This window comes from Muscardinus avellanarius (assembly GCF_963383645.1).
Source record: "Muscardinus avellanarius genome assembly, chromosome: 14".
Taxonomy (NCBI): Eukaryota; Metazoa; Chordata; class Mammalia; order Rodentia; family Gliridae; genus Muscardinus; species Muscardinus avellanarius.
Window position 1 is genome coordinate 60,805,402 of NC_137800.1, and position 17,714 is coordinate 60,823,115.

The 17,714-nt window shown below is 37.4% G+C and overlaps 1 protein-coding gene across 2 annotated transcripts in view; it reads right to left on the reverse strand.

Annotated features, from left to right (window-relative positions):
• Positions 1–17,714, reverse strand: part of KAT6A (lysine acetyltransferase 6A) — a gene marked incomplete at both ends in the record, with an annotated part of 141,324 nt that overhangs the window by 15,988 nt on the left and 107,622 nt on the right. For both annotated transcript variants that reach the window (XM_080710546.1, XM_080710545.1), the window contains 5 exons: positions 215–446; positions 3,909–4,002; positions 5,303–5,464; positions 8,746–8,887; positions 16,654–16,769. In XM_080710546.1, the coding sequence (XP_080566672.1) occupies positions 215–446; positions 3,909–4,002; positions 5,303–5,464; positions 8,746–8,887; positions 16,654–16,769 (746 nt within the window). The remainder of the gene's footprint in view (positions 1–214; positions 447–3,908; positions 4,003–5,302; positions 5,465–8,745; positions 8,888–16,653; positions 16,770–17,714) is intronic.

A 17,714-nucleotide genomic window follows, 5' to 3' on the forward strand; every position in this document is an offset into this window, starting at 1 on the left:
TTCAGTGGCTTAGATACAAAAGTTTGGGGGGGAAAGAAGATATAAAAAAGTCATTAAAAACAGTCATTAGAATCAAATATCATAGGAATAAAAATGATAAAATGATGTCTGAGTACCTCTTAGTTACTGCCCTTTCATTTACAGTCTGGTTGCCTAATCCAAAAACTTTCACATAATTGCCTTTCAAAGGTGTGCAAAAGGATGTGATACTCACTGGTCACTACGGAAGTCCAGCATTCTTAAATGGTGGAGTGTGGAAGTAATGTCTTGAGGGCAGATGCCAGTCAACTTGCTTAACTTTTTAATGCTGATTTGTTTGTCATTTTGGTGATAAAGGCACTCCAATATTACACTTTTCCAATAGGCCATGTAGGATAGACGACCTAAATCTGACAATGGTTTTTCTGGAGACCCTGCTTGGCCTTCACGCTTTGATAATAAGTAACCTAAAGACACAAATATTGTCAGAGACTCTAAAAAAGTTTGATTCCCCATACTAACAGTGCTCTTTCCCCAACCAATCCAAATATTGTAGGCAATAATAATTTCATATGTAAATTTCTTCAAATATAGTGGGGAAATTTGCAGAAATATTTTAAATTTACAGGGAGAACTGGGCGTGGTGGCGCACGCTTGTAATCCCTGCACTTGGGAGGCTGAGACAGGAGGATCGCACAGGTTCAAAACCAGCCTCAGCTACTTAGTGAGGCTCTCAGCAACTTAGTGAGACCCTGTTTCCAAATAAAATATAAAATAGGTCTGGGAATATAGCCCGAAGGTAGAAGGCCCCTGGGTTTCATCCCCAGTACCACAAAACAATAAATAAATAAATAAATAAAATAAATTTATAGGGAGATTAGACAATTTTTATGTATTGAACATTAGGTTAATATTGTCTATAGTTGATATAAATCACTTCAAAAACGTTTAAGCTCTTAAAAATCACGATTTCTATCAACAGGCTGTATTAATAAGATTACGACAAATAGTTTTTATTTCAATGTACTATGTGAGAGGAGGGAAAACATCGCCCTTTTTTTTTTTTTGGTGGTACTGGGGTTCCTGGAAGCCCTTCTACCTCCGGGCTACACTCCCAGACCTATTTTTACATTTTCATTTTTGGAAACAGGGTCTCCTAAGCCAGCGCGCGCGGCTGGCTTCGAACCTGCGCGATCCTCCTGTCTCCGCCTCCCAAGCGCGGGGATTACAAGCGTGCGCCACCACGCCCGGCAAGACATCGCCTTTTAAAAGTTTTACTTGTACCACTAGATGGCGATGCTATAGCTGAACTGAGAAATACAAACAAATGCCTTGATTTTGGTATAATTCTATTAAGACTGCAGTTATTATGTGAGCAAAGTAGACACTCACTTCAACCAAAGCTTTCCTTACACTACAAGCAAGACTGCCAGCATGAGTGTGTTACTGTGAGTATATGGTGATATCTCTGTCCTCTTGTCTACTTCTTTTGTTGGTGGTGGTGGTACTGGGGATTAGACACAGGGGCATTCTACTCTGAGTCATACCCTAGCTCTTTTTATTTTTAAATAGGGTTTTGTTAAATTACTCATATTCTCACTAAGTTGCTGGCACTGGCCTCAAACATGCAATCTTTCTGTCACAATATCGGGATTATAGACATATGCCAAGACCCCAGTCCTCTTGTTTAATTCTCGACTCTCAAGAATTGGAAAAAGAGGCCAGGCATGGTGGCCCACGCTTGTAATCCCAGCATTTGGTTGGCTGAAACCAGAGGATCATGGTTCTTGAATAGCTTCAGCTATTTAGTGAGGCCCCCTTGCAACTCAGTGAGACATAGTTTCAAAATAAAGAATAAAAAATGGGGCTGGGGGTGTAGCTCGGAGGTAGAATGCCCCTGTGTTCCATCCTCAGTACCAAAAAAAAAAAGAAAGAAAGAAAGAAAAAAGAATTGGAAAAATAAAGAAGAAACATAGTTTTGTTATTTAAGAAAACTTAAAAGCAATCCAATAATGGCCATTTGGAAAAATAAAAATAAGTAATGTCAGCCGGGTGTGGTGGCGCACGCTTGTAATCCCTGCACTTGGGAGGTGGAGACAGGAGGATCGCCCAGTTTCAAATCTAGCCTCACTGGCTTAAGAGACCCTGTTTCCAAATTTAAAAAAATATATAAAATAGGTCTGGGAGTGTAGCCCGGAGGTAGAAGGGTTTCCAGGAACCCCAGTACCACAAAAAACAACAACAAAAATCAATGTCCTCATACACATTTTGGAACTTCAAAAAATATAACCCATTGGGTGTGGTGGCGCATGTTTGTAATTCCTGTGCTTGGGAGACGCAGGTTCGAAGCCAGCGGTGCTTGCTTAAGAGACCCTGTTTCCAAATAAAAAAGTACAAAAATAGGTCTGGGAGTGTAGCCCAGAGGTAGAAGTACCACCAAAAAAAACCACAATAAATTGAAAAAAAAAACCCACATATATATATATATCCCAGAAATATTAATCACCGTAAATAAAATATTTTACCTAATGTTATCTACTTAATGGCATGCTTGTATATTAATAATAATAATAATAATAATAATAATAATAATAATATGATGATGATGATGATGATGATTTTGGTGGTACTGGGGATTGAACCCAGAGGCATTCTACTTTTGAGCTACACCCCCAGCCCGATTTTATTTATTATTTGGAAACAGGTCTCATCTTATTAAGTTGATTAGAGTCTCAGTATTTGCTGAGGCTGTCCTTGAACTTTCCATCCTCCTGTCTCAGCCTCCCAAGTACTGGGATTACAAGTTTGCATCACCACACCCGGCTACTTAACTGTATCTAAGACGATCTATCATGAATCCTACTTCACAGCAATATATTAATATTGAAGAAGACAATCTGAGTTCTACCCCATACTGCTAATCAGGAGACCAAGAAAACGGACAAAATAACTAGTAGCATATTTCAAGTAAAATACGGTCAGAAATAGTCAAGGAGAATCCTTAACTGGTCCAGACAAGAATTACCTTTTCAAGCTAGAACCAAAATCCTTTGTTTGAACCATTATCTCAGCATATATACCCTTAAATGCCATTTTATAGCAATACCTGGTTGGGGGGGATATTCCCTTGAATCACTGTTTTATAATCACAAAATTTAATGCAAATACACATGTAACTTTCTAAGCAAAATTATCTATGTGTAAAACAGAAGGCAAGTTGCACAGTGACTTCCAAATTGTTAGCTTATATTATTGCCTGCATCATTTACTTTTTAGAATTTTAAAGTTGTGTTGCATATTTTTAACCACTAGGTAGGGCCTATATCTAAAAAACACACACACACATTCTCTCAGATAATGTGGAGTAATAAGAATAGGGCAGGCGCCATACTTCTTGTTAGCAGTTGATTTTCCCATCCTTCTTGTTATCAATGACTTAAGTAGTTACACAATGCTTTTAGCATTGCTGTATTATTGTATAAAACTAATTTCCATTGTCAATGAAAAATATTCACTATTGATCAAACAAAATTATATTCAACATTGGCTATTTAAAAATATTGTATCTACCAAGGGAAGAGGATTTGTAGCTTTAAATTTTAAAGACCTATGCAAAGCCAGGCGTGGTGGTACACGCTTGTAATCCTGCGCTTGGGAGGCAGAGACAGGAGGATCATGCAGGTTCGAAGTTAGCCGCGCTGGCTTAAGAGACCCTGTGTCTAAATAAAAATATAAAAATGGGTCTGGGAGTGTAGCCCGGAGGTAGAAGGGTTTCCAGGAACCCCAGTACCACCACCAAAAAAAAAAAAAAAAACTATGCAAAAATACAAAAGATACCAAGAGTCCATACATCATTACAAATCTTTAAATATATATCCAGAAGGCCCACAGGAAGAGACAATGAGAACATATGTTAATATAATCCTTACTGAAATCAATGAGAAACCTGCCATAGCCCTTGCGCTGGTATTGGGGAAGAATCATTATACAGGAAACGTTGTATTTCTGTTGGCAGTGCTTTTCCTGGTGGAGAAAATAGAAGCCAAGTTTTAAAACAACAGGCTGGTAGAACCAAATAGTAATTCTAATTACTAAGAAACAAAGACTAACAACTGAAACCACAGCCTTAGTCCTTTGGGAACAACAATGTATGTTGAGAAAACACCCCACTGGGAGAAGAAAGGACAGGGTTAAGTCACTATCATTACTCACAAGGCAATCATCCTGGGAGAGTAAAAACATAAAATACAGTGATGCCATCCAACACTACCTGCACTTAAAACAGCATATTAATGCCCACTATCAAGAGAAGCATCTGAGTCCCATAATCTGCAGTGCTACAAACGATGAGTCAGTGCAGCACTCCAAAAGTGCTAAGACTCATCCATGTTTCCAAAGTTCTCCTATTTCTTGCTCTGACACTACATAGGGCAATCCCACTCCTTATTAGCTGTACTTAACTTTACATAAAATAGTCCTGAATGTGGGGCACAAATACATTTTTACAAATTAGTCAATATATTTTAAATCACATATAGTGAAGTAGCCCTTAAAAGAACTCTTATAGCCGGGCATGGTAGCGCACGCTTGTAATCTCTGCGCTTGGGAGGCAGAGACAGGAGGATCGCGCGGGTTCGAAGCCAGCCGCGCGCGCTGGCTTAGGAGACCCTGTTTCCAAATAAAAATGTAAAAATAGGTCTGGGAGTGTAGCCCGGAGGTAGAAGGGCTTCAGGAACCCCAGTACCACCCAAAAAAAAAAAAAAAAAAAAAAAAGAAAGAAAAAAGAAAAAAGAACTCTTATAAAGCAACTACTTTCCTCTGAACTGCTTTATACACTTGGGTTATACTTGCTTACATTAAACCACATTGTTGTTATTTGACTAGAAACTTTCTCCCCCTAAGGAACTGGAAGTCTAAGGAAGAGGAAAATATAGTTTAGTAAAAATGACCTCTTGCTTTTACTTCTATGCCTAAAACTTCAAACTAGGAAGAGATAATTTAAGCTGAGAAAGAACTCAAAGAGGTAATGGCCATGTTTATTTCACAAGTTCTATCCGTGATCACCATGGGAATAGGAGTCATTTGAAAACTTGTCCTCTTGTGTATTACCAGTTGGCTCATATTCCTAAGAGAATATAGCCTGTTGAATGTTACTAAGCACCTTCTTACAATTGGTAAGTTTCTGAATATTCCTTCTATTTCCTTTTCCAAAACTTTCATGACACCTCTAAGGTGCTGCATCCTGTCATGTCTAATAAGAACTAGCAAAGATTGTCCTGGATTTCCATAAGAATTCAAACATTTTATACTGACACATACTTACTTTAGAAAAGTAGCCAACAAGATGGCAGCCCTTGACATCATTCTGTGTTAGCACATAAAAAAGAAATGGCTCCACATCATAATAGAGTGTTTTGTGGTCGAGAAACAACTTTGCCAAGAGACACAGGTTTTGACAATAAATGGTACTCACATTCCCATCAACCTAGAGAAGAAAAAACACACACACACACACACACACAATAGAATAAAATGGTTAGTAGAATGTCCCTTTAGTTCTAAAACAATGCACATCAGTTACAAGCATCTCTAGGTACCTACAGGCTGGCCTAAGAGATGCTGTTAGCTGAGTGTGGTGGTGACACTTGTAATCACATGCTTATACTTGTGAGGTTGAGACAGGAGGATAGCAAGTTTGAAGCCAGCTTCAGCAACTTAGTGTGGCCATCTGCAAACTACTGAGACCCTGTTCCTAAATAAAAGAATAAAATAAGTCTGCAGGGCGTAGCTTGGTGGAAGAACTTCCCTGGGTTCCATCCCCAGTACCACCAAAAAAAAAAAAAAGAGAGAGAGAGAGAGACAGACAGACACACAGTCAGTGCTCCAAATGCACCAGAACCTGGAAACTATCCTTTGAGATGGCAGCATTACGGTACCTACTGCAACAAAATATATAAAATACTGTAATTCAACAAAGCAGGAATAGCTAAATATGATGATGATCTAGGTTTGTTTGTTTGTTTGTTTGTTTTTGGCAGTACTGGGGATGGATACCAGGGGCATTCTACCTCCCAGGGGCATTCTACCTCTGAGCTATACCCGCAGCCCATTTTTTATTCTTTATTTTGAAACAGGATCTAACAGAGTTGCAGAGGACCTCACTAAGTAGCTGAGGCTGGCCAAGAACCATGATCCCCCTGTCTCAGCCTCCCAAATGCTGGGATTACAAGCGTGTGCCACCACGCCTAGCTGATGATCTAGTTTTAAAATGGCTTTTTTTTCTTTATAAAAAGATTAACTGCAGGAATACTACGGGTGGCAGGCTTCATGTCCAAAAGTGCTTAAGTCAATAAAAGATCCAAATATAAGCTCTTCTAAAATATACTTACTAGGTAAAACATGATGTACCTTACATCTACCAGTAGCTTGAGGCAATGTGGTCGGCATGCCATGATCAGTATAACCCACAAATACATGAGTATTAACTGCCACCTCTCAGATATACCAACCAGGTTTCTAGGTAAGAACCTAAAATATGACACTTTAGGTTGGCCAGGATCAGGGGCACTATACATGACTGCTCCTGACCCTGCTGTGACCTTGAGTTGCCAGAGCTGGCTCTTTTATGAAGATGTGGGTGGGTGCCACATTAGCTCCCAAGACACTTCTGGCATACTACCTTAACTCTTTAACAATATAAATAACCTAATATTACTTCTTTTAAAACACATACCAATACAGGCTTAAGCTGAGAAGCAATTTGCTTCTGGGTATTCTAAAAGAATATATGCCACATCCAATGCTGTCTACTCCCAAGGTAAAAAACTCCTCTATTGACCAACTAAAATGAAGTCTTAGTTAGCTGGGAATGGTGGCACATGCCTGTAATCCTGGTACTTGGGAGGAACACAGATTTGAGGCCAGCCGTAGCAAATTAGTGAGACCCTGTGTCAAAAAAAAAGGGGTCTGGGGGTATCATTTAGAGGTAGAATATCCCTGGGTTCAACCCCAAGTACTAAAAATAAAATAACTTTCTTAGTCTTAAGGAAGACCAAAAAAGTGAGAGACTGAGTGGATCGAGATAATCTGAAATTGTTATATTAATTAACAGGACTGAAAACATAGCAAGCACTCAATAGTTGGCCTCAAATTATATAACTGAGGATCAAGACATTAAATAATGCTAATTAACAACAATACACACAGGTATAAGTTATATTATCATGATAAAGATGTACCCATGATACTGAATATCTCTCTATAGGATATTCCTTTTAGTCTAATTTCTAGGTCTTAGATCCATCTTGAGTGAAGAACAGAGGTCTAATTTCATTCTTCTAACATATGACTATCCAGTTTTCCCAGCACAATTTGTTGAAAAGGTTCTCTTTTCCCCTGCATATATTTTGGGACCTTTGTCAAAAATCAGCTGGATAAAGTATGATTATTTGTCTCTGTTCTATTCCACCGCTCTATGTGTCTGTTTTTATCCCAATGCCATGCTATTTTTGTTAATACAGCTCTGTAGTATCATTTGAAATCATGTATTGTGATGCCTCCAGTATGGTTGTTATTGTTCAGAATAACACTGGTTATTCTGGGTTCTTTTTCTTCCATAAGAATTTTAGGCCATTTTTTTCTAGCTCTGTGAAGAATGATATTGGTATTTTGATAGGAATTACACTGAGTCTGTACATCACTTTGGTAGTATGGCCATTTTGACTATTTATTCTGCCTATCCAAGAACATGGAGGTCTTTCCAACTTCTAATGTCTTCAACTTCCTTCTTTAGTATTCTCTAATTTTCATTATAGAGTGTGAGATGGGGAGGAACACACAGCAAGTGATGTGTGCATATATATTTGTATCACTCTGAATCTCACTACGATGTGTAATGCACTGATAAAAGTATAAAAAGACACCCCTTTTAAGTAACAGAAATATTTTCGGTTTTTATTTACTTATATTTCAGTACTGAGGATGGAACCCAGGAGCATTCTACCTCCGAGCTGTACCCCCGTTCTATTTTTTAATCTTTGTTTTGAAACAGGGTCCCACTAAGTTGCTAGGGCTGGCCACAAACCTGCGATCCTCCCATCTCAGCCTCCCAAGTACTGGGATTACAAGCATTCGCCACTACACCCGGTGTTCTTTTCATTTAAATAACACATTCCATCGATTTTAAGCTGCACTATTATTACATCTTTTTTGTTTTGTTTTGGTATTGGGAATTAAACCCAGAGGCATTTACCTCTGAGCTAATCTGTCAGCCCTATTTTATTTTTTATTTTGAAAAAGAGTCTTACTAAGTTGTTGAGGCTAGCTTTGAACCTGTGATCCTCCTGTCTCAGCCTCCCAAGTACTGGGATAACAGGCATGTATCACACCACCCAGCTTACATATCTTGCATCTTACATATGCAACACTGGCTGGTATTTTATCAAATGGCATCTTAAAAATTATAATTAGCAGTGTTTTTTCCTTTTTAGAGACACATAAAATAGTAAGATATATTATCATTGATGTATCATTCAATAAAATACTGAGTAATTTATTTTGAGGTCAAGCTTGTAAGCTTGGTACCATTTGGATTAGTCTAATTTTGTTTCTCCCATAGCTGAATTTTCTCAGTTGTGAGTGAAAAACAGTAAAAAACAAAAAAACATTTCCCAACCCCAAAATTAAACTGCACAATTAGAATGTAGAATACAGATGACACTTGTTTTTGAAATGAATAGAAAGAAATGTACTAAACATCTACTTTACCTCAAAGACAGAAATATTATTCTTTCGATAAATCTCATTAGCAGGAGGATGGAACCAACCACATTTCTTCATGTGCTGCTGTAGAATAGTTCTACTTTTCATATACTTTAGACAGAATTCACAAAGATACAATTTAGGCAGCCTGTAGATAATAATTAAAAAAAGGGTTTTACATTTCAAACTTGCATAACTCTTACCTTTCTGTCTCTCATTACTATGCACATTAAAAAAGCAGAGAATGTATCATTGCCTCCAATAAAGGAGGGAGGGAAGAAGGAAGGAAGCAACTTTTTAGATAATAGCAGCCAATTATTTCATAGCAGGAGGGCAAGGATGAGAAATCAAGACATCCAGTTCAGTGCCCTTCCTATTAAACTAATAATTCTCAGCCTTTTAAAGTTACATAATTAACAGACGTGAAAAATCTCACATTTTTTTCTTCATTGGGACTCTCTAATACACAGAATAAAGTCTCCCTTCCAAACACACAAATAAGATGACTTGGCTGAGCTATAGAATCTTTGTTGTTTATTTCATATATCCATTAATTTCTAGAACTAAATATCTCTTGAATACTTAGCACAGGGGGTATATCAGGTATATATGTAGTGCTAAATAAAATATTATCCTACATAATGTCCCTTTTGGGGGGTAGCTTGGCAATAAACGTAAATGATTACATCAGTTCATGAGGTAATGAAAGAAACATAATCTAAATAAAAAATTAGTGGCTTTCCTACCAATTTAAATCAGAATCCATAAGGCAACTTGTCTCTTCTGTTGTAAAATACACACCCCTGCTATCCTCAGCACAAAGTTGGCTTCCCTATATCCTGACCTAGACCCACAATTGTTATGCCTTGATAATTTGAAATCTGACACCATCTGTAAAAATGATGTGTGTGAACATACTGGCTAGTAAAATGACAAAATATATGATTCAAATAAATTACTATATCTTGTCTCATATTTTAAGTATGAGATAGAGGAAAATTAAAAAATCTCATTAATTTAGTTGCTATCAGTTTAGACTTATACTTAAAAGATTACCTCATAATTTATTTTTTTTATTATTATTATTATTTTTGGTGGTACTGGGGTGGAACCCAGAGGCTTTCTATCTCTGGGCTACACTCCCAGACCTATTTTATACTTTATTTAGAAACAGGGTCTCACTAAGTTGCTGAGAGCCTCACTGAGTAGCTGAGGCTGGCTTCAAACCTGTGGGATCCTCCTGTCTCAGCCTCCCAAGCGCTGGGATTACAAGTGTGCGCCACCATGCCCAGATGATTACCTTATAACTTAAAAAATATGTTTAATTTACTAAAGTTTAAAGACCACACTATTTTTTCTAGTTCCCACTTTGGAAGCAGATTTTGAAGCATAATTTCAATTTACCTGAAAACACAACATTCTACTAAAGCCTTTCTTGCACTGTATTTATGGCATACTAGCCCTATATACACTAAGTATATCATGCTCCAATAGATGTTGGAAAGATCACGTGATTATTTTTCTTTCTCTCTTGGGAATTACAATGTGTATTAATTCTTCCCATAAAACCACAAAGTCTAATTTTTTTAAACTGCCACTGAATACACTGAAAACTTCCAAGAGTGTCATGGTCTAATAGTTCTAACTGTCTGTAATATGCAATATTTTCAGAATTTCTAATATTAGTTATAGCAACATAACTTGAAATCATAATGTAAAAATCACTCCAAAATACAGAGTGAAACAAATAATGACTGACATAAAATTAAAGTCAAGAAGTAGGAGCCAAGAGTACAGAAATAAAGCATGTCTTAGAGGCTATTTTGCTTATTTCCTTTACATGCTAACTGAAACCCCACTATTCAGAAGAGCAATGGCAGTGCGCTAAATAGCTTTTTCTTTCTTTACCACCAGAGCTCCACATCTCAAAATGAAATGGCGTTAACTGTAATGTTCAGCATCTAATTGGGCATTAGATTTCTTAACTAAATGTCAATGGTGAGCCACAACTCTCACACTGTTTTTCTGAACATCTGGATTTTGAATAACTTCTCCTTAAAGAGAATGTGAATGACACCACCAATTGTCTACTACTTACCTTTATTTACCCATGCTAAGCTGTCTAAAAGCCTTCAAAATTGTCACAAGAGAAAGATGCAGAAGTAACACGATTGTACCTGAGTAAAATTTCACTTTGAGAGCTGAGCATGGTGGCACATGCTTGTAATCCCAGCATTTGGGAGGCTGAGACAGGAGAGTCGCAGTGCAAAGACAGCCTCGGCTACTTAGTGAGGCTCTTTGCAACTCAGTGAGACCTGGTTTCAAAATAAAGAATAAAAAATAGGAATGGAAGTATAGCTCAGAAGTAGAATGCCCCTGGGTTCCATCCCCAGTACCACACACACACACACACACACACACACACACACAATCACTTTCAAGGCTAAATATTACAACTAAATATCTCTAAAATGTATGTCTGAGAAATCTAAACATAATTCAGTGCTTTAGAAAGAAAAAAAGTATAAGATCACCTAAGTTTTCAAAATTATGGTAAAGATAAATGCCAACTTTAAAAGCATCAAATCAGGCCGGGCGTGGTGGCGCACGCTTGTAATCCCCGCGCTTGGGAGGCGGAGACGGGAGGATCGCGCAGGTTCGCAGGTTCGAAGCCAGCCGCGCTGGCGTAAGAGACCCTGTTTCAGAAATATAAAAAAATAGGTCTGGGAGTGTAGCCCGGAGGTAGAAGGGCTTCCAGGAACCCCAGTACCACCAAATAAATAAATAAATAAATAAATAAATAAATAAATAAATAAATAAAAGCATCAAATCCAACTGTTTTAGGTCTTAGTACAGAGACAAGAAAATAAAGCACTATTTATGCTAATTAGCTCTATCATATCACTCTACAATGTCTACATATTTTAAAACATCATGTTGTACATGAAAAATAATTTGTCAACTAAAAACAGTAAATATTCTTAAAATGCTCATTACTTTTCAGCAAACACCTAAAAAAGAAAGTATAATTTATTTTCTGTGGTTTGTGAAAGGTCAAATTTTTCTAAAGTTCTAGCAGCAACCAAATTGCTCAAAAAGATACAGAGGACATTCGGTATTGGGAGGGAGAGAAAAAGGGAAGGGGGGAGGGCACCAAGTACTGTGTGAATATATGCCATTGTCACTGAGCCACATTATGATATGAGACTATAGTGCAGCAATAAAATAAAATTAAAAAATAATAATACAGCCAGGCGTGGTGGCACATGCTTGTAATCCCCGCACTTGGGAGGCGGAGACAGAAGGATCGCCCAGGTTCGAAGCCAGCCTCACTGGCTTAAGAGACCCTGTTTCCAAATAAAAATACAAAATAGGTCTGGAAGTATAGCCCGGAGGTAGAAGGGTTTCCAGCATCACCAAAAAAATAAATTAAATAATAATAATACAAGAAATGATATCTCTGAGAAAATTACTTCCAAGTCTTGTCTGGTAAATTATGAGTCCACGACATTACCTTAGAATAGCAAGCTATCGAACATTTATAAATGAAAAAAAACCTTTAATGAGTCTTATTACATGAAAATTTGTAAAGTATAAGCAAGCATTATGATCTCTTATTCCAATCTATTACTTGCTAAAAACATTTGAAAAGCCCTAAATTTATTAAAATCAAGCCCAATGGGATAATATTGTTAATCTCTAGGAAATGACCTGAAAAACACTAGAAAAACAAAAGGTATCTTTTACTTAAGTACAAATAGCTGTAGTACTCTCATTAAAAAAAAATATATATATGATATTAAAATATATATACATACTATCTAGAACACGGCGTGAAATGAAGTGCAGTTATGAAGATTATGTATACTCCTGGCCCTAGAGAATACTGTGGGGGATGCTTTTGGGGACCCTCTTCCTGACAGTATTTTGTTCTGCTTACTCTATACTGGAAGTTAACCCTAAAGCCTGCCAATATGCCGATGCCCCAGCCTGTGAAATCAGGGCTGGATTGCAGCTGTGTGTAATTACTACCTCTAGAATGATGCAAATATTCTTCCCAGAGTTCCTACAGGACCTCTGGCTTTTCCATGCTGCCCAAAACAGCAGCAGTCTTATGTGGCTTTTTTTTTTTTTGCTTTTTTTTTTAAATGGTACTGGGGTTCCTGGAAACCCTTCTACCTCCGGGCTACACTCCCAGACCTATTTTATACTTTTTATTTGGAAACAGGGTCTCTTAAGCCAGCACAGCTTCAAACCTGTGTGATTATCCTGTATCCGCCTCCCAAGCACGGGGATTACAAGCGTGCACCACCACGCCAGACATAATTATGTGGCCTTTGTCAACTGTAGTAAAATTCTAATGTAACAAAATTACATCAAATATTACTTAAATCAAAGATTATGGTACAAGCCAAGAAAGCTGAATCACATAATATGTAAAGCAGCACAAGCACCATAGTTAAAGGTTACGGCCACGTAGTAAGGGAGGAGTGGGGTTAAATCCCAGTTTTGCCTCTTAAAAACTATTACTGTCTTGCCTGGCATGGTGGTACACACTCATAATCCCAGTACTTGAGAGGCAGAGACAGGAAGATCCAGGTTTGCGCCCAGCCTCAGCTACTTAGTGAGGCCCTCGCAACTTAGTGAGACTCTGTTTCAAAAATAAAGAATAAAAAATAGGGCTGGGGGTATAGCTTGGAGGTAGAATGCCCCTGAGTTTAATCCCCAGTACCGTACAAACAAACAAACAAACAATTACTCTCTTGAATATGTCCACTAGGCACTGGTCTGTAAAACAAAGGCAGAACTATCCAGCTCAGAAAATTATTCCAGAGATGCTTATTCTAGTACCAAGGTCAATAAAAGGCAACTGTAGCTGCTATTATTTACAATTATAGTTTTGTTCTCCTTTTATCCATTTCACTTCATCATTTAATAGCCAAAGGCATTATGGATTCTGTTGGTTTCTTCTTTAGTAACAGGGATGAGAAAAAAATCAAACTGGGTTGTACTGACAAACTCACAACCTATATGTCAGATCATGTCAGGAAAGAATCTAAGAGAAGAAACTTTTAAGTTACTCTGTTATGTGGGAATCTGCATTGTTAAGACCTTGAAATAATCTCATAGTCAAGATGTAATTCTGAAGCCAAGAAATGACAATATCTCTTGCATTCAGCCCATGTATGCCATGTTATTAATGATAGAGTAGGGTTCTCCATGAATTTTTCTCTGCCGTGTTGAAAATCACATGGCCCTGGTGGGGAAACTTATGGTAAAACTGTTTTATTCCCTTCGATGTCTGACAATCAGACTGCTGAAAATGAAATGTACTTCTTTGCTCTTATTTTTTTTAAAGCCAGGGATAAAAGATTGCTTAATATACAATGCACATAGAAATATATGGATACTGTGAGATACTCCCTAAGGTACAATCCTACTTCCCAAAAGGTTTTGCCTCAGGTGATCTTTTCTGTTTGCTCCAATTGCCCTGTTTCTGCATGCTTTGGGATTTTGGATTCTCCAAAAGTGTTAAAAGTATTTAGAAATAAGAAGATAATTTAGTACAGAATAATAAGTAGATATTAACAAAATTAGGGTAGAGGTTTATGATTTGGAAATTTTAAGTTGTTTGTTTGTTTGTTTGTGGCACTGGGGATTGAATCCAGAGGCATTCTACCTCTGAGCTATACTCCTAGCCCTATTTTTTATTCTTTATTTTGAAACAGGGTCTCACTAAGTTGCAAGGGCCTAAGTAGCTGAGGTTATCTGAGAACCCAGATCCCTCCTGTCTCAGCCTCCCAAATACTGGGATTACAAGCATATGCCACCATGCCTGGCTAAACTATAACCTCTTTGAATAATTTGGCCAATCCGAGTTTAATAGAACTTAGAGGTAAAACAGCCCAAACTCATTTAAATAGATATACGTGGTGTGCACACACACACACACACACACACACACACACACACACACACACACGGCAAGAGAACACAGCAAAAAGGAAAAATTCATTATTACTACAGACACTATTAAATTATCAAATATTTTCTAATGAAAGACAAATCAAGGAACCTTGAAACATAAGAAAATACATAGAAAATGTCTAAACTCCTCCTTGAAGGAAGTTAAAACTTTACAACCTATTCTATTTTGCCTTATGATTTCTATTTCTGTTACACTTTTGTGTTCACTGCTGGTAAATTCCCTAATAACCAGTTCTCATTTGTGTTTCCTGAGCCTGTGTGTTGGTTCCTTCAGTTTTGTTTTTGCCTTTCTTTTTATTGTTGTTACTTCTTTGCCCACCAAGGTCAGGATCTGTAATCCCTTCTTGCTCCTAGTTTTCTACCACTTCTATAGACTTGGAAACCACACCAACAAGTTATTACATTGTACGGGGGTGGGGAGGGATGCTTACTTTTAGTGGAAGAACTTTTTTTTTTTTTTTTTTTTTTGCGGTACTGGGGATGGAACCCAGGAACATTCTAACTCTGAGATATACCTCCAAGCCCTGATTTTTATTCTTTATTTGAAAACAGGGTCTCACTGAGTTGTAGAGGGCCTCACTAAGTAGCTGAGGCTGTCTGCGAACTGCGATCCTCCTGTCTCAGCCACCCGAATGCTGGGATTGTAAGCGTGCGCCACCACACCCAGCTGGAAGAACCTTTAAAAAACTATTCTAACCTATTAGCTTCTCAGAAATAAGCCATGTTATAGCATTCTACATATTACAAAGCACTAAGTAAATGTTGTTACAGATTAGCCCACAGAGTACCATAATTTGTTATTCCTTATGACAGGAGCTAAATGGGAAATGGTAACTTCACATATTAGGAAACGTTAATGTGACTGCTGTACATCACTGATAAACTAGTGTTTAATTTTTATTGCATCTTACTTCACTGCTTTTCATTTCAACCCTAAAGAAAAAAGACATTATTGAGCACTTATCACTGTAACTCATTTAAAGCTCACAATAGTTCTAATGCATCAGGTACTATTAGTGTCCCCATTTTACAGATGAGAAAACTAGGGCAGGTAGCTGATAACTTCTAAAGTTGTACTGCTTATAAATGTTAGAGCTGAGTCATAAAGCCAAATTGGTTCCACTATGCATGCTGCATCATCCCCAAAACCTGTAACCAGTTTACATATGTGGAAACCCAAGCTAGTTAAATTTAATATTGTGCTATTCCATTTGTACATTTAATCCTGGAAAAACACATCATCCACTAAATTTGTTACATTATAAAAATTTAGATCAAAGACTACTCAAGTCAAACTTTGTACTTATTATAACTAAATATGAGTCTCCCCTTTTTCCATTTTTAAAAATTTTTTAGTCAGGCATGGTGGTACATGCCTATAATTCCAGTACTTGGAAGGCAGAGACAAAAGGCACAGGCGTGAGAACAACCTCAGTAATTTAGAAAGGCTCTCAGCAACTTACCTTATTTCAAAAAGAAAAAAAAAAAGAAATATATATACATACATATACATATACATACATATATATATATTAGGGCTGGGGATATAGCCGAGAGGTAGAATGTCCCTGGATCCAATCCCTGGTACCAATATACACACATGTAAACATACATACATAAAGTTATTTTTAGGGTAAAGAACAAAGGGAAATTTCCCTTAAATAAAAGTTTTCCTCTTTCATTCTGACCATGTATAAAGTTTCTAATTATAGACAGCTTTTGAACAGACTACAGAAGAAAAACCCTAAAGCACAGTGGGATGCAATGGCTCTCAAACAATTCTGCTTGTATGGAAAATAAAAAGCCCCTGTTTCCTCAAATGTAAAAAAATGAACTAGACTAAAACACCTTCAGATACATGCTAGTCCTAGAGTCCTAGGAAACTAAAAACAGAGATTAAAGTTTCTCTCAAAACATAAAACATACCTTGAGTATTCTTGAGGATACGGGGAGGAGTACCAGGTGTGAATTTCATACTTCCCAAACTCAATGACAGAAGGACAGCGGACTTGTGGGTCAGGGGGACCAGTCACTCCAACTTTCTGTGTAGTCAAGAAATATATTACAAAAGTTAGATTATTTAGATACACTGACATAACAAAAAAATCTAGATAAAAATGTCTTCTCAGAGTTCCACAGGAGAGCAGCAACAAAAAGAAAAAGCCAACAATTCTTGAAATAAATTGCATTATTCTTTAAAAAGAATACTCAAAGATTAAAAATGCAAATAAATCTTAGAATAAAATGCAGTTGGTGTCACCATATTTTCTATCTTTAAAAACATTAAGAATACTTTTCCTAACTAACTTAATTATTAAAATAAACTCTAGCATTTAAGGATAGAAGATAAAGAATAATTTGGGCCGGCTTGGTGGCGCACGCTTGTAATCCCAGCATTCGGGAGGCTGAGACTGGAGGATCGCGGCTCGCGGACAGCCTCAGCTACTTAGTGAGGCCCTCTGCAACTCAGTGAGAACCGGTTTCAAAATAAAGAATAAAAAAATAGGGCAGGGGGTGTAGCTCAGAGGTAGAATGCCCCTGGGTTCCATCCCCAGACCCACACACACAAAAAAAAGAATAATTTGGGGGGAGAGTGTGTTACCTCAGCTGACAACAATGGAAGTGAACAACTGAACATGTGAGCACACACAGGAAAGGACATTCTGATTAGCGTAAATACTTAATAACAATACAAAAAGATGAGAAATCAAGTATCAAAAAACTCCATCTCACACTGTACCTCAAATTAGTTCTGTGCAGATATGACCAAAGAAAACCATACTTTGTTATACAATGTCTTCCTTTTTTCTGCCCTGTTTATAATAAAACCAATCTCTCTGCCTTCCACATTCCTGCAATAATCTGAACAACTACATCATCCAAGAAAAGAGTGACTTGCTTGACTTCAATAGTAGCAATTCCAACATTAGCCAATGCTAAAGACAACAAAAATCAGGTTTTAGAACCCTAAATTCAAGGGTAATTTG